The 20777-nt window shown below is 39.9% G+C and overlaps 1 protein-coding gene and 2 long non-coding RNA genes across 8 annotated transcripts in view; 1 reads left to right on the top strand and 2 right to left on the bottom strand.

Annotated features, from left to right (window-relative positions):
* rassf5 (Ras association domain family member 5) overlaps positions 1-16896 on the top strand; it is a 44060-nt gene extending 27164 nt beyond the window's left edge. For 2 of the 6 annotated variants that reach the window (XM_047347868.1, XM_047347870.1), the window contains exons 2-6: positions 536-675; positions 13192-13305; positions 13905-14196; positions 14285-14400; positions 14920-16896. In XM_047347868.1, the coding sequence (XP_047203824.1) occupies positions 536-675; positions 13192-13305; positions 13905-14196; positions 14285-14400; positions 14920-15063 (806 nt within the window). In that variant the 3' untranslated portion in view covers positions 15064-16896. Of the gene's footprint in view, positions 1-535; positions 676-5449; positions 6389-13024; positions 13045-13191; positions 13306-13904; positions 14197-14284; positions 14401-14919 lie in introns of those variants that run through there. The other 4 variants (XM_047347869.1, XM_047347872.1, XM_047347871.1 and 1 more) reach the window with 4 other exon arrangements.
* On the bottom strand, positions 631-11558 carry LOC124856915. Its single transcript, XR_007035454.1, has 2 exons — positions 11499-11558; positions 631-1060 (listed from the first exon to the last, which is right to left on the bottom strand). It is a non-coding gene; the product is annotated as an uncharacterized LOC124856915 (long non-coding RNA).
* On the bottom strand, positions 11563-12878 carry LOC124856914. Its single transcript, XR_007035453.1, has 3 exons — positions 12507-12878; positions 11705-11776; positions 11563-11618 (listed from the first exon to the last, which is right to left on the bottom strand). It is a non-coding gene; the product is annotated as an uncharacterized LOC124856914 (long non-coding RNA).
* Positions 16897-20777: the final 3881 nt, after the last annotated feature.

The following is a 20777-nucleotide window of genomic DNA, read 5'->3' as shown; positions in this document are numbered from 1 at the left end:
ATGAATCTAAAATATATGAATGTTAAATTTTCATCATGATATTATGGAAAATAATGAACTTTATCACAATATGCTAATATTTTGAGAAGGACCTGTATAACTATTTAACACAGCTCCATGTTACATCTTATAAATCTATTATGAGTTTTCTAATGGATCTGCATCAGAAGATACTTGTAGGAGATTTTCACCTGTGAAATTGACTGTCTTTACATTCAGATTAAGTAATATTCTTTGTTTATTTGGTTATCTTCTGTGTGCAGGTATTTGGGTCAAAATCATTTTATACGCCTCAACTTGTATTAGTGAGTTTTAGGTCCCACTGCAGTGATAATGTTGTTTTTATGTGTGAGTCTGGTTTCAGCCACTAGATGGAGACATTTCTTTTTTGTACAGAATCAGTTATATTTCTGGCCTTCATCTTGCACTGCTGCTGGTGGAAGTCCACTGGGGGAGCATTAGTTGTGTTGTTTTATCGTTCCTGCTCACTGATTGGTTCCTGCATGCACTGATGTGTGTTTTTCTGTCCCATCAGACTGCAGCTATACCTGTCACCTGGAGTGTGAGGGTGAGGTTCAGCTCGACTGCAACCAGAGAGACAGAGAAACAGAAGAAAGCTCAGACCTCAAATGTTGCTCTTCTTCCTCTTCCTCCTCTGCAGCTCCTAGGTTCAAGGTGAGTCTTTTATTTAGAAGAGTGATTGACTTACAGAGAGGTGCACATGACTCAGCTCTTAATAGTTAATAGTATTGTTCTCGCTGCATCATCTTTCCATGCCTACACTCTTACGTAATCGTCTTCCACTCAAACAGTGGACTGTCCAGCATCACTTCAGGTTTTATTTATGTGCTCAGATACCTTTTGTTGCTCTCAGAATGTTCTGAGAACAGGACAGTACATCAAATAAACATCTGCCTACGACCTCCTTCGTCCTCTTCTCCTGCTGACTCTCTAGTACTCCTCTTTTTACTTTTTTAGCCTCTCCGTCGTTATTCTCCAACAGCAGGGGTTTGCTTTATCGAATCAGTTCTGGCCCATGATGTCCTCACTTTCCCGCATCCTGTCAGATGGAGGAAACCAATTAGGTTAATCACTGTTTTCTCAAGGGACATCAGTCACGGCAAAGCTGCATTATCCCAGCATGTTTTCTCTGATCTCTGACTAAACCCTTCACAGAGCAAATTAAGAGTGAATGCTAGTCAACGTTACGGCATTTAAAAAATTTTTTTAAACCATTTCTAAAAATCAAGATACAGTTGAGTCAGATTAATCCTCAAATAATTAGACCCTAAGGGAGTTTTGGTTAATTATGTAAATCTGTTCTGTATGCATCATGGGTGAATGTTTGTGTAATCTACATCTTGCTGGAGAGGAGCCTATTTACGGTACTGCATAGATAACAGTCTTTAAGGTTCATACAACAGAAAAAGCATGGGATGGGCTTTTAACGTGTTCCGGGTATGCATAAGTATGGACTTTTTTCCTTCTTTCATTTTCTAAAGGACAAAATTCAAACAATGCTCAAAAATCAAGAAACTATAAATTTTACTATCTTTTCATTCTCTAGACAACTCTAAATTCAGGTTGAACTGAGCTTGCAGTTCCTAAACTGAGCTTAAAATTAAAGCTAAGCACAAAAACTCCTTTTTATTATGAATGTTTATGTGTAAAGCAAAAGTACCAAAGTTCGCCAACTCCACCTCAAAGAATCTGCCTTCAGTTTAACAAGAGTTATAGATTTTTAACAAGAGTTATAGATTTTTAACAAGAGTTATAGATTTTTAACAAGAGTTATAGATTTTTAACAAGAGTTATAGATTTTTAACAAGAGTTATAGATTTTGAAATAGAGTTATAGATTTTTAACAAGAGTTATAGATTTTGAAATAGAGCTGATCTAAGTTAGTCTGGATGGCACAGAAGCATTGAAATGGCTTTATAACATGGAATCAGATTAAAGCCAGTTTGAGCATTAAGTTGCTTTATTGGTTGTGGAACCTACGGATAATAGGACCCGCTATTATCTACTATTCAAAAAGGTTTAGGATTAATACTTTGTACTCAAATGCCCAAATGACATAAAGACGTAAACAAAATTTGAGCTAAATCTTTGGGAAAACTAAAGATCTCAATTTTTCAGTTTTTATAACTTCAATAAAGGTTTCAAAAGTTTGTTTTAAATAACCTGTGATCAATGTAGAATAATTCTGTCAGGGATTGAAATTTGAAACAATCAAATGAAGGTTATGTGCTTTGAACAATTGTGAAATAGTCTTTCTGCTTAGCAACTGAAGGAAACTACAAAGCAGATGCTGACTTTAGCTAAATTAGCTGCTAACAGTTAGCGCTCATGGTATTCTCACGGTCCTTACAAATCAGTTGTATCTTGTCAGCGTTTTGTCTGTCGTTTTCCCTTCTTTAACACATTGTAATCAGTGTTGTTACTGTCCTGAAGAGTAATTTGTATCAGCTGACTGGCAACAACTCAAAACTGCTTCCTCCTTACTTAAAAGTAGCAAACACTGGTACAAGCTAACTGGCTTAAAGCGCTCATTGTCATATCTAGGGTCTGTGACAACAGCATACACTTCACGAGATTAAACCACATGATAACAGCAAATGAAGTTTTGTGGCATGCATGCATCGCTTTAACAAGATGCACCGCAGTGCATCTTGTTAACAAGTTGTAATGGCCCAAGATCAATACTTGAAGAAAATATGGGACAAATGTGACATTACAAGTAGACTGGACTACTAGAAAAATTATTAAAAACAAGAAGACTGATCAGGGGGGCTGCCAGGAGGCCGACAACAACACTGAAAGAAATCCACTCACCTAATTTCTGGACTAAAGCTACACAATACATCAACTTGCTGTCATCATTGTGATATCCATGTGTGCAAAATATAGCAAAGAACTGTAATACATGCAAGTTCTGCATACCAATAATATATCTGGCCTGTTGGATGGGCTTTAAGTGCCCTCGATGACCAACTTCATGTATATTTTTAGTGGCTGGGATGCTAAAACATGCAGAGTTGTGGGGACAATGTGATGAAAATAAAGAAAAGAAAAAGGAAAATTGGGATGAATCATAATCAATATCCATAATGCAATATTCAACAATAGTATCACAAAAGTTTTTTTTCCTGATTTCGTGCAGCCCTAGTCTGGACTAAGAAGTAGGGTTGCAAATCTAAATTAGCCCACTCTGCCTGGCAGAAGCTCTTCAAATCTAACATCCCACATCTGGACTTAGTAATATTAATATTACTAAATCCAGATGTGGGATGTTAATAGACTCCAAAACAAGAAGACTGATTGCTGTTTTTGAATATAAAGGTTCTTTAGGGTGTCCACACTAATGCAACCAAGTTTATGCATCTTATTTGTTTTATTTTTTATTAAATCTTGCTGGATGTATGTCACAAAATCCTGACCTTTTAACAGATGTGTGATTCACTTCCAGTTCCCCTATAACGTATTGTTTTAAGCAGGCTTCACCTGCAATATCCCCTTTTAATGTTATCAACTGAATTTTGAAACAGAATAAACAACAAGCCGATCAGAATGAGCTGTGATTCAGAAAGAAGCAAACATGGACAATCTCTGTCTTGCACATATTGGAACTGAGATTTGTCTTTGTGTATGCTGTGGTTTGGCTCAGAATATCTCAGCAGTGCTACAGACCAGAGAAATGATGACAGTTTATTTCCGGCTGTCCCCCGTTTTTCATTTGCTCTGTTTTATCGCTGTAGCTGTGTGTCTAGTTGCTTTTTTTCTCAGTCTTTTGTTGCTTTGTGTGTGTCTCAGCAAGAATTGATCCCCTCGCGCCTCAACATGCACAGATGCTGCTGTGGCTGCACTCACAAATCAAAGCACTGACCACGTTGTATTGATCTGAGATGGGTGTATGTTTGTGTGTGTGTGTGTGTGTGTGTGATTTTTCCATCCCTCTCCTTTCTTGTTATTTTACCCACTAGCAGTTATACAGGAACAGATCTGCAAGTGATCCCATTTGAGCAGAGTCAAAGCTTACAGAAAGATGCAGAATAAAATGGTGAAGCAGAATAGTTCAGCTCTATCATAACACGCGCCAGTACAGCATTTGTGCAGATTTGAAACAGTCTTATAGAAGCACCATGTCCATGCAGATTCAATCAATATGATGGTTGAAGGGGGAGGCTTTAGCTGTTTTCTGACAAGGGAGGTCACTACTAGGGAGAAAGGGGTGATTTTGTGCTCAACGTAAGGTTAGAAGGTCGCTACAGTCTTCTTTTTTGGGTAAATCATCATTATTTTGTTCATCTTAACAGACACAAACCCATCTCTTCAGCAATAAATCAACAGGGGTAGGACAGGTGGATTGGGAAACTTTTAAATGGTGTATTTCAAAAAATGACAAAATAATTGAAAAGGGCATTAATTTCAGTAGTTAATTTCATTTTTGATCTCATGTATTGTATAGATTCATTTAACAGTGTTTCAAGCATTTATTTCAGTTCAGTTTTAATGATTGTGGCTCATAATAAAAACCTATAATTCAGTTTCTAAAATATTAGAATACCTATGTTTTTGCTAAGGTGTTAGAGAGGCCCAGAATGTTGTAATGGTGGCCCACGTTTGGCTGCATGACCTCTATGAAGGTTATCAGCTTGAGGAGCTTTAACATTTCCTAGCTAATAAAGCACATTAAATGCAAAATGTTCTTTCATCTAAAAAGAGGAATTGGGACTAGCAGTCAAGTCCTTTTTCTCCTTTGCCTAAGTTGTTTGTGCACCTTTTTTCTACCGCACTTTTTTCTTCCACTCAACTTTCTACATATATGCTTAGATACAGCACTCTGTGAACAACCAGCATTTGTAGCCAGAACCTTTTCTGATTTATACTCCTTGTGGAGGGCATCAGTGATTGCCTGCTGGACAACTGTTAAGCCAGCAGTCTTTCCCTTGATTACATAAACCATAACATAACATTTCTATATTAAACATGATCAATGATCCTTTTTAGTTTTAGACTTTCTCTCTATCTAATGTATGAGTATTGCTTTTTCTTTTGAGTTGCTGAAATAATTGAACATTTAAATAACATTCTAATTTTTTCAGATGCACCTGTATGGTGGTCTTGTTTTGAATTAGCCGTCACATACAGCAACAGTATTTCGGCAGCCGAGCAGCCATCTTTCCCAGCCCTGCTGGTGCTTCCTCCGCTGCTTGAGCATACGCTGCCCAAGAGCAGCGAGGCTTTACATCTCCAGCTCATGAATGTTTGTCTTTCTGTTTACTCATGCCTCTCCCCCTCTCTTGCGTTCGGCGTCTTCTGTGAGAGGAAGTGGCCATGCTCTGCAGGGTGCAGTTGCCTGCAGGAACAGAGAAAGAAAAAAGGAGAGAGAGAGAGACAGCAAGAGAGAGAGTGGAGGGAGAAGGGGGAGGGTGCTCTCAGGCTGATAACATGCACAAACCACAGATGGTTGAGGGAGGCTGCGAGAGACCGAGGGAGTGAAATGATCGCAAAGACAGGAGGATTGAGAAAGAGCAGAGCTTGTGTGGGAGAAATTAGTCTAAAGAGATGATGAGAAGAGGAGAGTGTATTGTCATCAGCACCGAGATATCTTCTGCTACTTCACAAATGGATGGGGATCACTAAGCTTCTCCTTCTTCTGCAGCCAGAACTTGACCTGAGCTGTCATTTGCCCCTTCGGGGTGAGACAGAGCCCAGTCTGAAGCAGGATGTGGCTTTGCATGCATGCCTTCATTAGTTTGTGAGCATAGCAGGTGCCGTCAGGTGAGCCGGGTTAACTTGACACCAACCTGTAAGTCGACTCTGTACCTGTATGGGTATGAAGGAGTCCCAGCCTGCTGTGTGAGAGAGCGTGTGTCAGTTGCTGACAGCCAGGTACTCCACAGCCTGTTTGTGACAGCAGCATCAGAGCTTTCTCGAAAAACAGGCTCGTAAGGAGGAAGTGACTGTGCTCGCTCTCGTATTTCCTGGTCCTGTTCTCCGGTAACACTTAGGGTGCCGGATCCAAGCCGAACTCACCTGTTTTCAGCTCCTCACAGGCGGTGTTTAAGCTGGATGCATCAGCAGATGAGCTCTGACTTCTTTTGGATGAGGAAAGGACAGTTAGATGCCTCTGGAATCTGACTGCGGCTGAGCATCACTTCAGCCCCGCGCTTTGAGAGAACCCAACGCTTTCCTCAAGCTGTTGGCGTGCCGCTCCGGTGTCTTGAAAGACCCCTCCATGACAGTCAGTACAGTGCTGACCCCCTCCATGACCAGCAGTAACAGCATGAGCAGCGGGTACTGCAGCCTGGACGACGAAAGCGAGGACTTTACTTTCTTCACCGCCAAGACCTCGTTCTTCCGCAAGCCCAAGCATGCACCAAAGGTACAGATCTGCATCATTTTTTCAGAGATGGATAAGATCTTGATAAAAGAGGGAGGGGGACAGTTTGATGAATAAGATCAATGGTTTGATTCAGTGTGGCTGGGAACAAGAAAAACTGCCATTTATGTGACAAAAAATGAAACCTGAAAGCAGAAGTCTGGAGAGGAAGTGGTGTTGTTGTTCAAGCAGGCCTCTAGGTGTGTGTGCGTGCAAACGTGAGAGTATAGGAGGGGAGTTACTTTCACACATCTGCATTGTCTAACTATGATCTTCCGTAGGGACCCATTTAAACTCCTCCTCTAATCACCTGAACCACTCAGAGTCGAAACTGAAGTGCTGCTGCTGCTTTGGCTGCTTCATTGGCCTCCTCAACCAGGCTGGCAGAGATAATGTGTTTGCAGAGATGTTAATGATGTAAACCAGCGGCCATAATAGCTTCCTCTCCACTGCGAGTGGGAGAGGCTTCTGTAGGCATGCCGCCGATGCCCGTGCACCACTCTATGCTTTTATATTTGTGTGCAAGGTGCAGATTACTAACCAGTACTATGTAGTTACCATGGCAACTCTTGGTTTTGTTGGCACCGTTTGCTTTTCCTGAGAAATTTTGCTGTGGTTTGCACTCAATCACCTCACACATAGCTGCTTGATGAAGCATTAGCAGCAGATAGGCAGCACTGCTTGTCCTCTGGTGTGCTGTTTATGCTTCTGCATAGGGGTTGGAGGCTCATTGTTTGATCGCCACTGAAACACAGCAACACGGACAGTCGCGTTAGTGAGTGAACTCCTCCGGCGGCCTCATGCTGACCTTGTCCTTGCCTCTCTTTGATGTCTGAAGGTTTATTCTCTGAATAATTCACCCGCTGTGCAGAGTTAGGGTTGCTGCCATGCTGACACAGAAGGGTTCTAAGGTGAATGTGTCAGATCTGTCAGCATGAAGGGTTGTTACCACAGATCCAAAGACAAATAGCGTAGTTTTAAATGCAATAAAACTGAGCCCCTAGTGAGAGTATATAGAAGTATATGCCGCTCCCACACTACAAGTTCAACAGGAACTGACTGTGTACTTACCTGTATTTGAATATGAAAAAGAGGGACGAAAAGATCCGCGTGTCGCCCTCTGAATATACACAGCATTCTTTATTTTTAGGTGTAAATCTTTGTCAATGGGTTGTTGTTTTTTAAGCACATCTGCTCAGTCACATCCATGGGGACAGCAGAGCACATCTCCTTCCTTTATGAATTTTTTCCAGAGCTTGTCCCTTTTGCTTTAGATTAGCCGGCCTGCATCGATGCATGTGCCGGACTGGGCGGGTGTGCAGCGGTTGAATGTGGGACACACGGATGCAAATGAAGGGGTGACATCTCTGTCAACTGTTTAGATGCATATTTGCATGAAAACTTTGCTGATCTTTATACAGTTTATTACGGTAACTGTAATATTAATGTCACTGTGCATTTTAGAGCACTTTTACAGAATGTCATCCTTTTGTTTTGAAGAATTCACCCAATTTAATTTGTTAAGGAAGTATCTTGGCAAATGATCCATGCAAAGTGTGTGAATATCTGCAGTTCACATGCCTTCACAATTACCAGTATAGGATTAATTTGTATTCAGTCCCCTTTACTCTGATACCCCTAAATAAAAGTGTCACTAATTACCTTCAAGAGTCTGCAAAATATTTATTCATATTTCATGTATTAGAATGGCCTAGTCAAAGTACGGTCCTCAGTCCTATTAAGATTCTTGGCAAGACTTGAAAATTGATCCTCACAGACACTCTCTATCCAATCTGACTGATCTTGAGCTATTGTACAAAGACAAATAGGCAAGAATGTTAGTCTCTAGATTTGCAACGTTCTGAGAGGCCACAAGGACTTGAAATTGAAAATATATTGAAAGGCGCTTCTACAAAGTATTTGTGCGTTCACATTTGCAAATAGTACATTGTAAATAGTAAATCAAATTGGAAAACGTGTTATTTTCTTTCCTCTGCATCACTATGTACTGCTGTGCTGGTCTATCACATAAGATTACATTATATATATATATATATATATACAAAGATATATGTAAATATTTAAAAGTATTTATTTCAGAATAAATTTATGTTTCATTTGATGCAGATGCTGAATTGTATAGAAGGCTGGAGCAGAGACTGAAATACATAACATAGTAATGTTACATTTCCATTTTGTAAGGATGTCAAGAAAGAGCATGTCCTCATTTCACCAGTAATTGTAAAAGTTTTTGTATGCAGACGTGTTTCAGTGTCAGAAAAAGATCATATTAAATTTCCAGGAAGTTAACACAGCCAGTATTCTCTGAAGTAACGGAAATAGGATTTTATATCTTCTAATAAATTTACGTAAACACATGCGTGCGACGACCTCAAAGCTGTGAATCTTGAACCTGCATGTGCATGTGCGTGCGTGTGTGTGTGTATGTGTGTGTGTGTGTGTGTGTGTGTGTGTGTATGTGTGTGTGTGTGTGTGTGTGTATGTGTGTGTGTGTGTGTGTGTGTGTGTGTACGCTCTCTGACGACACTATTCATTTTACACAAGCACATGCAATCTATTCACGCACAAAAAGGCATATGGTCTGATATAGCATTGAATCATAGGTTAAGAAACAGCTGGTTAGGTTGAAGGAAACACGGAGCATCCTTCCAGACTGACATTTCAAGCCGTCCTGACCTCTCTTGTCTCATCTCATCAGCGTAAGACGGGCCAACGATTTTTCATGTCACCCTCAGGTTCTGCATTGCATTCATCCACCAACGTGTGTCTGTGTGTGGCGTTTACATGACTGTCAAAGATATCCTACACATCTGTTCCACCCAACACCTGTAAGGCTAACACTGATGGACTAGATAACATGGCATCTGTCTGGTCACCTGCAATGATGTTATCTTTACTAGACAGGGACTGAACAGCCAGCATTCAGAGCTTTTGTAAACTTGGTAAGAAATCTCATCAGCTGTGTTTGTGGAGCTCCATGCCTTGCTCTGAGTTTAAAGGGAAAACTATGGTATGTAACATTTTAAAGGCAACCAATGCATGCCCAAAACTAGTCAACAGTCAGCAGCTGTGAAGTTCATTTGTTTAACAAATAAAATCTAAAAAGTGGGGCATGCATATGTACACGCCCCCTTTTAAACTGATACCTCTCAATAATATTCAATGCAACTGATTTCCCCTAGAAGTCACTCTATTGGTGTTTGGGTTTTTTTTTTTTTTTTTTACAAAAAGGGTCATGGTAACCCTGACGGAGCTGCAGAGATCCACAGCTCAGGTGGGATCATCTGTCAACGGGACAACTAAATCTGGAAAATAGGAGGCTTGCCACAAGTCATATATGTTCTGGTCTGATGAGAGCAAAATTCAACTTTTTGGACTAGATCTAAAACTATTAGTGACCGAAAACTAGCACCGCACATCACCCAGAACACACCAACCCGTATGGTGAAACGTGGTGGTGGCAGCATCATGCTGTGGGGATGCAATACATCTATTACATAAAATCCCAGTAAAACCCATCAAAATTTGCATTTGTCATGTGACAAAATGTAAAAGAGGTTTATAAATACTTTTGCAAAACACTGTTTGCTTTAACCTAATAAGATACTGTGTGCATGTTAACTGATGAAAAAGTACATCCAGACGGAACGTGTGAAGATAAGGCCCCTGGGGAGGTTCTAAAGACACGTGAATTATATTTCTTTGTAATTACTGTAAATCTCTCTGACTCTGTGTGCTCTTGGTCATCGGCTCCAAGCGGCCCATTCCAGCCGGGCAGCTTTCTGGGACTACAAAGCTACACCCACACTGTCCTGCTCCATTGTGCTCCCATCACTCTCACTGGTATGCAGAAAGGGAGGACAGGGCACGGCCTCCGTTACATTTAGAAACTCATACAAACGCAGGAATTCCTGCAAGGCTCCTTTCACTTTGTTGCTTTTGACTGTCAGGAATTCTAGAAAGAGCCCGACTCCTACATACAATAACCCTCAGATTCTTTTCCCAACCCTGGAGCATTCAGTGCTTGCTTAACATTTATTCTGCTTGTTGTTTTTATTGTGTTTTAATGCTTGAGAACAGGTCAGAGGGTTGGAGTTGGTGTATTTCTCTATTTGTTGTTCAATTTAAACAGTCAGTCAGTCATTTTCTACCGCTTATTCCATAGCGGGTCACGGGGGAGCTGGTGCCTATCTCCAGCAGTCTAAACAATAACCCCTTAATAATTACATTAGAGAGTGTCTGATTATACAGTAGCTTGCAAAGGTATTCATACCTGTTGAACTTTTCCACTTTTGCCATATTACAACCACAAACTTTAACATATTTTATGGGGATTTTGTGTGATTGACCAACACAAAGCAGAACCTAATTGTGAAGTGGAAGGAAAATGGCACATGGTTTTCAATTACAGTAGCAATACTTTTAAAGTTTCTTTCTTGCACATCTGGAGACTGAAATTAATATCCATTATTATTTTCAAAATAGCTAAAACTCAGATTGGATGGAGAGCGTCTGAAAGCAGCAATTTACAAGTGTTGCTGCAGATTGTCAACTGAGTTAAGTCCGGACTTTCACTAGGTTGTTCCAACACATAAATATGCTTAAATCTTTCCCCTTCCATTGTAGTTCTGGCTCTATGTCTTTTGCAGCCTCTGGCGAGTTTTCTTCCAGGATTTTCTTGTACTTACTGTAGCTTCATTAATTTTCTTACCAGTTTCCTGTCCCTACTGAAGAGACACATCCCCACAGCATGATGCTGCCACCACCATGGGTCAGCGTGTCGATGATGTGCCATGTTTGTTTTCCCTAAACAGGAAAACTTGCAAAATGCAATATTGCTGAATGTTGCAATGACAATATGACGTGTGATAGATAAATACCCTAATATATATATTAATGTCTGTCTGGTTCACTGCAGACATAGATCCCAAATGGTGGGTAGTTTATGCAGATATTTGCAAAAAAATGAAATTATTATTGCTTTTTTATTGCGGCTGTTTTGGTAATGAAACAAATATTTTTTCAATTACTAGCAAAACGTCCTAAAGACCCTCTCACCGCAACACAAAATCTATCCATCCATTTTCCATACCTGCTTCTTCCATACTGGGTTGCAGGGGAGCTGGTGCCTATCTCCAGCAGTCCGTGGGCGAGAGGCAGGCTACACCCTGGACAGGTCGCCAGTCCATCGCAGGGCAACACAAAATCTATTCTGGAAAATAAAACTTACATTCAGTTAAGCCCAAACATATTCATACCCCTGGCATATTTTGGTTTAAATTAATCTTTTTATTTTACCAACACATATCTTTTGACTGGAAGTATGCTCTGAGTGACAACAAGAGTCCGGACTTGAATCTGACAGATGATCTGTAGAGGGAGCTAAAGATTAGGGTGATGGCAAGGAGGCTTTCCAACTTCAAAAGCTTGGGGCTCATCATCAAAGATCAATCCTGAAAGTACCAGTTAAAAATGCAGAAAGTTCCTTAACAATTATAGGAAGATTTTTCAACTGATTATTGTAAAGTGTATTATCAATTTTCAACATGCCCATTTTTAATAAAATCTAAATAAAAACAGATGTTTTTCTTTTTAATTGACAATCCAGATGTCTGTCTAACTTCTTATCAGAAACAAACATCTTGGTTGAATGACAATAACTGTCATTAAATCTGCCAGGGGTGTGAATAATTTTGGGCTTAACTGTATATGGAATGATTACCTAACATTGGAGATGCACTGATTTGTCTTTTACTGGCTGATAATGATTTCTGGTGTTCTTTAAGGTCTGATCACCGGTCAGAACTGATCAAGAGAATATCGGCAGATTTTAATCGGTGGCTGGTTGGTCGGTTTGTGATATATTGTGCAGCCCTGTTTTCTGCCATACAGCCTTTTGCATTAAGGACAAATATGTCAATTTGGGTCTCATCTTCCACATGTTTGCTTTGTCCCCAGCGCTTGGGTTATGCAGCAAGTAGGACTTCTTATAACAAAATGTGAAAAAGTTGTGATTGCACGATGCTGCAGGCTCTTCTTGCTCCACTGTCCTCCAGGATTTGTCACAGCCTACGTGTGTGTATGTTAGGCACAAACTCACCCTTCCTGCAACCGTGACCTCATCGTCCCCGTCCTCCGACAACGTTTGCTGTTCCTCCCACGCTCTCCCACTGCCTCAGAAAATGCAAACGATTTGTAGAAGAGGGAGAGAGAAGATGGGAAGCAGAAGCTATTGTGAGATAGAGACGATGGGTCCCACTGTACTATAAATAACCCAGTCAAACTCTGTGTTGCTAAGGCTTGCTCAGCAGCCATTCTTTCATCATTCCTCACTCCTCACGCGGTGCCTCCCACTGTTTGACTCCCACATCCTCCTCCTCCTTTCATGGTTTCCTCCGTCACTCCCCATCTCTCTGCCAGGGGCATGAATAAGAGTGAGAGGGAAAGCAGTATTCTCATGCTGTGGTGCTCACTGTGCTCTTGCTAAGTATGTATGACAAGCAAAAGAAGCAGCTTTTCTATGTGGGGATGAGACGGAGAACATGAGAGCATGGAGACCCCACTGTTTGGGCTTTTTAGCTTCATTATCAACCTAATACATCCATACATCTTTCCTTCAGAGACTGAGAGGCTGAAAAGTTTGTCCTCATTCCTCTTTAACTTTTCCAATGCTCAATGGGTTTTTGTTTTTTACTGGAAGAACTGAAACAGCGCCATCTGCTGGTGAAGACAGAACACTGGTTTCGTTCATGAGGGTCTTCAACTTGTTTCTTTTCTCCTTTCAGCAGAGTGAAACAAAGGAGGAAGAGGAGGGAGGCGCTAAAGAGCTGTCAGAGGAAGAGGTCCGAACCAAGATAGAGTCGTACAACGCTCAAGTGTCTGAAAATGGCATGAACCTGGTGAGTTTCTAAAGACATCCTCGGCTATAGATGCATTTTTTTGTGTTTGTTGATTTATATTGGTAAATAAATGCAAACAAATATAAAGAGTATATTGCTTTAATGTGTTGTATGACTACAGGTGTTAGATATTAGCATTTAATAACAACAATCAGTCATCCTAAGATAACAATTAACTCTGAGGGTTTGCAAACCCCCAAACTCATTAATTGAGGTTTTTTTCGCCTGCAAAATATTTTTGTCTATGTTGGCTCCATAAGAGAATAAATATATACTGTTTGGGTATAGGTTTATGTTCTACAATAGTTCTGATTAGCATCATTTATGTGTACTGCTTAGCAGCACAGTTGTACCACTTAATGTAAATGCTGGGATGATGAAGTTTATTTCAGCTGTATTTTAGTTTTATAGTAATGCTTGTATTTTAAAGCTTCAGAATGAAACATGTTCTCTTGTTTTTCGCACATTTGAAGATGACCTAGAAGGAATGGGCCTCTGTGTCATGTAGTATTGGTACCCCAGGGAAACAGAATTATTAATTAAAGGGCCATGACACTCATTCAGTCCCTTTTTCTCTGCTTTTCCATTACACGCTTCAGGCTGAAGATGGATCTTTCACCGGCTTCATCAAGGTCCACCTGCGACTCAGTCGACCGGTCACAGTGGAGGGCAACCAGGGGCGCGCCCCATTGGACGACCAGGACGGAAAAATGGCAGAGCATACAGAAAAGAGGACATCCTTCTACTTGCCATGCGATTGTGTGAAGCAGATCCACATCGGCTCTCTGACAACCACCAGTGAGGTGATACAGGGCTTGCTGAAGAAATTCCTGGTGCTAGATGATCCTCGCAAGTTCGCATTATACAGGCAGACGCACAGAGACGGACAGGGTAAAGAAAAGACCTCCGATGTTTTTTTATGCATATTTAGCAAGACAAATGCCTAAGATTTTCTTGTTTTTTTATTGTTCTGCTGCAGACTTGTTCCAGAAGCTCCCTCTGTCTGAGCATCCTCTTGTCCTGAGGTTGATAGCAGGACCAGATGCTGAGCTGCTCACCTTTGTCCTGAAGGAAAATGAGACTGGAGAGGTTGAGGTGAGAGAGCCTAGAAATATGCACAATCAAGCAATACCTTGCAAAAGTAGAACTTTTCTCATTTTGTCACATTACAACCAAAATCAACAGTGTATTTTATTGGGATTTTGTGTGACAGACCAATACAAAGTAGTGCAATAATTGTGAAGAGGAAGAAAAAAATGATCCTTGGTTTCATTTTTTTATGAAAGTCTGAAGAGTATATTGTCTATGATATAGGATCCTGAGGAAATACATCGCAGTTTGAGATTGCAAAGTGTTAACTACGGTGTGGAAATGTGTGACGACTAGGAACACATTAGCAAAGGCAGTGTACATGTGCATCATCTTTTATTGCTAAATGCATAATTGCTTAGGCAAATATGCCATGAAGCTAACAACATTTTGATGTGGCAGGTGAACAGGAAAGGGTTTCGAGACAGATAGTTTCATAAATGCAAAGTAAAAAAAAATAAAAATAAAAAAGAGGCTGTAAAAATGAACTAACATCCTTCTTTGATTTCACCCTTTATTCCACAGTGGCACGCATTCTCTGTCCCTGAGCTCCAAAACTTCTTGGTCATCCTGGAGAAGGAGGAGGCGGAGCGCGTACGAGCAGTGCAGCAAAAATACACCATTTACCGACAGAAGCTACAGCAGGCCCTTCAACAACACGGCCCGTGACCCCTCACCTGTCCCCTGATGTCTCCAACCCAGGGATGCACAGACCTTTAGGACAAGGACCCAATGACTCCCAGTGATCTAAGTCAAGAGAGTGAAGCCTGAGCTGAACCTGTGTTTGGACTCTTCATCGACAGACATTCAGATACAGACAAGTGACACACTGATGCATATACTTTCTCAGGTCGTGTACAGGCTCCCTTACACAATCCCATCATACAAGCAGGACCCGGACAACAGTTGTTTACCCTGCCAAGGAAGATCTGGAACTGCAACTTCTTCTTGAGATCTCATTTATGACTGATGTGAATCAGCAATGTTTTTTAAAGTTTTCCCTTCTTTTCTGCTTGTACAACTACTGCTGCTGCTGCTACTGCAAGTGTTACTTATGCATGAGTCTCTCAGCTCATCCACCCTGCCCATAGGATTAGGATTAGAACGGAAGGCATGATTACTTTTAGCTGTTTTGAGCTGGAGCTGAAACACAATCATACTGTGTGTTTGTTTTTCTTAGAAATGATGTCTGAAATCATCCGATTTCATCTTTCATCCTTTGCGTTCTGGATTTGCAGATTTGATCAGGAAAGGTCATGAAGCAGATTGCTTAATTTGCTTTCAGTTCATTGAACAGAAAAAGAGCAAGATATTAACTTGCCTCCTCTTTCTCTACACCTTCACAGCATGATGCTGCCACCACCATGTTCTCAGTATGTGTTTAAATGCTCATATTAGCCCATACATGAAATAATTTGAAAGTAGGAAAGGGGTTTGTTGTTTTTCTCCTCCAATACATCCAATCCCACCATGATCACCGATGGCAGATGAAGTTACTTTCTTTTTTTTTGCTACCTAAATCCACAACTAAGAATACATAAATCCCATCCTGATGTGATACTAAGAGAGGCAGCCCACATGCCTTTACTTGCAAACAAACTGTTGCTGTTTTGGGTTTTGTATTTGACCGTGAGAGGACGTCTGCACCAATGCTTACACTGACGAAGAGCATTTTAAATTTATTTGGGGGTGGTGTATGTAAAAAAAAAAAAAAAAATCGGCCTCTGTTTTGCACATGTTGATCTAGACCACATCTCTGAGGCTGTGCATGCCTTTTAGTTTTTCTTCATACCCCTAAAAAGGAACAAACATATGTAAAATTCATAATAATGGCTATGATATGTTTGCAATGCTAGTGATTTGTGTAGACACTGGAAAAAAAGTTTTTTGACATCATTACTACTTACTGTCATGTGTGTGTGTGTGCGTGTGTGTGTGCGTGTGCGTGTGGTCATCCTGGGTTGTGAGGATTCATCCCACTGGTTCTCACTCATATGTTGGTTATAACCTGCAGATAGGTGAGGCCTGTTGTCCATGAGGACATACTTCGCTGTAAAACCCACGTTTGTGTGTTACTATCTTTCCCACCCGAGCTGTTCCTGCTGGCAGTGCCTTTAGTTTCATGTGTTTTCTGCCTAACATGGGTTTCATCACGCGTACAGGTGCCTGATTGAGTTACATGTCTGGGTCCTTCTGCATGTGTGCGATGATGTTTCTGAAGTGCCGCCGTGCGTTGATTTATATTACGTTTGTTCCTTTAATTCCCATTTTCAGAATGCTCCTTTATTTTTCCAGCAAATCCCATGTGGGAGTTTGTGTGTATGTTTGCGTGTGTGTGCGTTATATTTATTTCATGGTTCACAACCATCCATGAGAAATTGTGTAAAGAGTGTTGCTTTATTTTTGCAATTTATTTAGTTTTACTTGCACAACTGTGCATAAATATATGACTAGACCTGTACAGAAATTTAAATGAAATAAAAGGTTAACCTCCTTATTGAACTGCTGGTATGTGTTTTTCTATAGAGTAACACTCTTCACAAGTGTAAAATCACACACAAAAAAGCCCAATTTAGTAGTAGTACGTATAATTTGGTCAAGAGACACAGCAAAGCACCATCTAACGGGTCATTAATATGAACACAATGTGAAGTTCAGTCATGAACCTCCTAGAAAATGCTGAACTGCATGTATTATGATTTCCTAACGAGAGGCCAACTTGTATTGCTTTCAAACCACCAGCAGATGGCGACACCTGACCTAAACCACAAGAAATATCTGTCCATGCTGCATGTAGGCTCCATGGGTTTGTACTATTCTTTGTTTTTTAGGTGCTTAACAGAGAATCATAAAGATGTGGTTCTTTTCACTAGTACTAAATTTTCCAATTACTGTCACACTGTCAAGCATTGGAGGCTTTTCAAATGGCTCATACCGCTGATATGGCATCACTTCTTAACCTTTTTGCAGACTGGTATGACAGATTATGGCCCTGATCAAACCAAAATAACTGATTAACTTCTTGCTGGCAGATATGAGTCATATAACCACTCCACTTTTCCACTTACAGTAGAATGAGTAGATTGTAGAAAATGAACTTTAAATCAACAATTGCCACACGCAAGTACAAGACCTCCCCCTCTACAAATATACAGATGGTTGGTAAATGTTCCACAGTATATGGAACCAAGAACTTCAAAGGTATGAAGTGGAGCATGGTTGAAACAACCACCACCTGGACCTTTACTGTTTCTTGTGTTTTGACATGATACAAAAGGAACCTTCTTGTTCATTTACGCTGCAAGTTTCTATATTGTAAACAATGTCCAAATTCCAAGTCAGAAAAATAAATAGAAATAAAAAGAAAGGTAAAAATTAAAGAGGGAAATATGAAGGTTACTCAACCCTCACTGCAAAAACCGATATGGGTGTTGTGTGTTTAAAATTAGTGATGACTGTAGTAATAAATAAAGTATAAAAAATTTTGCAGTCTGCATATTAATAAACCTTTCATACACATAAATACATGTAAAACCTCTATTTGTAAGTGTGTTCATTTAGTGTTTGAATGCATAAAATGCAAAGAAATACATTGATTTTAGCTGGTGTTGAAGTAATTAGTAGTAACACTACTGGCTAGTAATTAGCCAGGTTATTGAGAACAACACATGACAAATCTTACTGGTTTTCCAGCTTGCAAATAGAACAATAGAACATTTTGGTTTAAATTTAAACCCTCATCCACTTTTTTGGGGGTAGGATCTTTATTTTTTACTTTTAATTTAAGTGACCTCATTACCTTATATACACAAGTTAAATCTGAACTGGATAAAATGCTAGATTACATCAGCAGCCTCTGTGCCTCATGTTTGAACTGCTCATCCTTTTGATTGTTTGGGTTTTTTGCTCTACATTAAAGCTAATTTGCTTTGTTTTTTAATTTTATGTGGCTTACAACAAAATTTCCTCTAAGTATCATGGAAGGCAACCTGAGCTCCAGCCGTGGTACTTGGAGCATAGCGACACTTTGGTTACACAACGCGTTCCCTTTTTTAAGCTGAACTCTGTTTTCAGTGTCCTTTCAGAATATGGTGATGAAGCAATAAACTCACAGGTGTCAGTGTCTGTCACAGGATTTATGACCAAATACAGCCAGAACCCCCCACAAGGACCTATAGGCAGCTTTGCACATGGCCCTATGTTTTGCTGTAGCTGTAAATTCAGCAGCTGGGTGCAAACAGGGTGCTTGGTCACACTCTTACAAGTCCAATCTGTTTCAGAAGTGCAAAATGCATATCAGTTTATAAGTATTGTCACACTATTCTCAGTATACACCACCATCTAAGAATAATCAATATGGTGTTTAAGGGTTGGCTGTCAGTCAGCGGGCAAACTAAAACTCTGTTCAGCATGCATATTTATGGCAGCAGATATAGACAGGGCTCTCTTCTCACCTCTGAGAAAGAGCTATGATTAGCTTGACCCTCTGTAGCCACCATGTATCACTTTCTGAATTTAGCTCTGGTCCCCTTCTCATGCCGGCCCGGTCTTACTCCGTCTGTCCTGTTTGCTGCCTTCAACTATTTGTGTCTCAGTATGGATCTTCATGACCTCTTGGGTTTCAGTCCACAGTTTTCCTCATAGGGTATTTGGAGAGAATGACCATTAGCAAAGTGTGACCTAATGAGCCTGCAAAAAATATATGCTTTACATTTTTACCACATAAACGTTTTTTTCCTCACTCTTTACACTGACGAACAGCAAAACACTTATTAAAAACAGACAAAAGCTATGCTAATTTTGGAAGACTGAAAATATTATGGTTAGAAAAATGCATGTTATTTTTAATAGAGGATGCTTAAAGCATTTAAACCTGCATATGTGGTATAATTCTCTACTAAAATACTGTACTGTTCAAGATCCTTAAGGGATAGTTCACAATTTCTGAAGTGAAGTCCTGTAAAAAGGCAATGAGCAGTCAATATCTTCCCTGCAGTAGATAATCCTCCCGGTGTCTTTTTCCAGTGAATTTGAGATCATTTGGTCCCAGAGGCTGAAGCTACCTTGTAGCCCGAGAGGGACCAAGAAAGAAAATTTGAAAAATACATGATTTATAAAAACACTATTTTATCAACTTTTAAACCCCTGGGTGTTTATTTACCATGGGAATTGTGTGTAAGATTTTCCTGTGTGAACAGAGAAAGAAACATGTAAAGCAGTTCCAGAGCAGTTCATAGACACTTTTCATAGCAAAAGTAAGGAGGTGTAAAAATCAATACAATGGTGTTTATTTAAACTGCTGTAATATTTTGGATTTTTATACACTTTTATATTAGACAGATACTCTGATCAGAAATGTTAACATGTCCCATGCTCAGTGTATGTTTCACACAGGAAGATAAACTTCCATATCCAGTGTAAATAATTATCAGCGTCTGTGTAAAAAATGGCCGACTGCAAACATGACAAAGGTTTAAGGATTAATAAAATAGTGTTTGTGTTTTGATGTTGTTTTTAATTTGAGTTTTAAGATGGTTGAAGTCAACTTTGGTCGTGCCCCCTCTTGGATTAGCTGTTAGCTTCAGCCTCAGAGACCAACTGATCTGGATTTCTACTAAATGAAAATGCCAACAGAGTTACGTATTGCAGTTAAGATATCAACTGCTTATAATGTTTTGATAGAAACTAACTTAAAAAATCCTGAACTATCCCTTTAACCTCTCTATAAGCATTCATAATACGTTCATTTATAAGTTGGCTGTAATGTAAATATTAGTTACAAAATTCTGATTGTTTCACAAGTAGCATCATACACAATAGTTAAAAATGTAGCTGTTTGACATATTTGCTTGATTACCTTATAAAGTGTTTATTACAACAATATCTACAGACTAAATGCCAGTCCAATGATTTATTTGTTAATAATTTTGACAAATGTGGCAATTCCTGCATACATGCAGCAATGGGTGAGCCTCTCTTTCTATAGCGCCTCCTCTCCCATCTTAGTCCCCACACATAACCAAACACATACTTACTCCCACACGCACACATGCCCACTAATTTTGTAGATGACTATTTCATGTTTGATTCTAATTTTCGTTTTGTCCCTAAAAAGGCTTCATGAACTTTTTTTGTTGGGGAAAAATCCAGTTTGGGTTTTACCAGTCTAAGTGTTTTGGTTTTGGATAATCAAATCTTTGCAGTCCAGATTCAGTAAATTAGCCCCTTGACCTGGAAGCTTCAAAGTAAACGCCAACTTCAGCATCATAGCCAGCTGCAGTGTTCAGACATTTTTCTTACAGCCTTACATGGTGCTACACTCTGTGGAGTAGTGCTCCCCACTGACAAGGCACATGTTTGAGAAGGAAATAACATAACCTATT

The sequence above is a fragment of the Girardinichthys multiradiatus genome, chromosome 20 (assembly GCF_021462225.1).
Source record: "Girardinichthys multiradiatus isolate DD_20200921_A chromosome 20, DD_fGirMul_XY1, whole genome shotgun sequence".
Taxonomy (NCBI): Eukaryota; Metazoa; Chordata; class Actinopteri; order Cyprinodontiformes; family Goodeidae; genus Girardinichthys; species Girardinichthys multiradiatus.
This window is presented reverse-complemented; position numbering and strand designations above follow the sequence as displayed.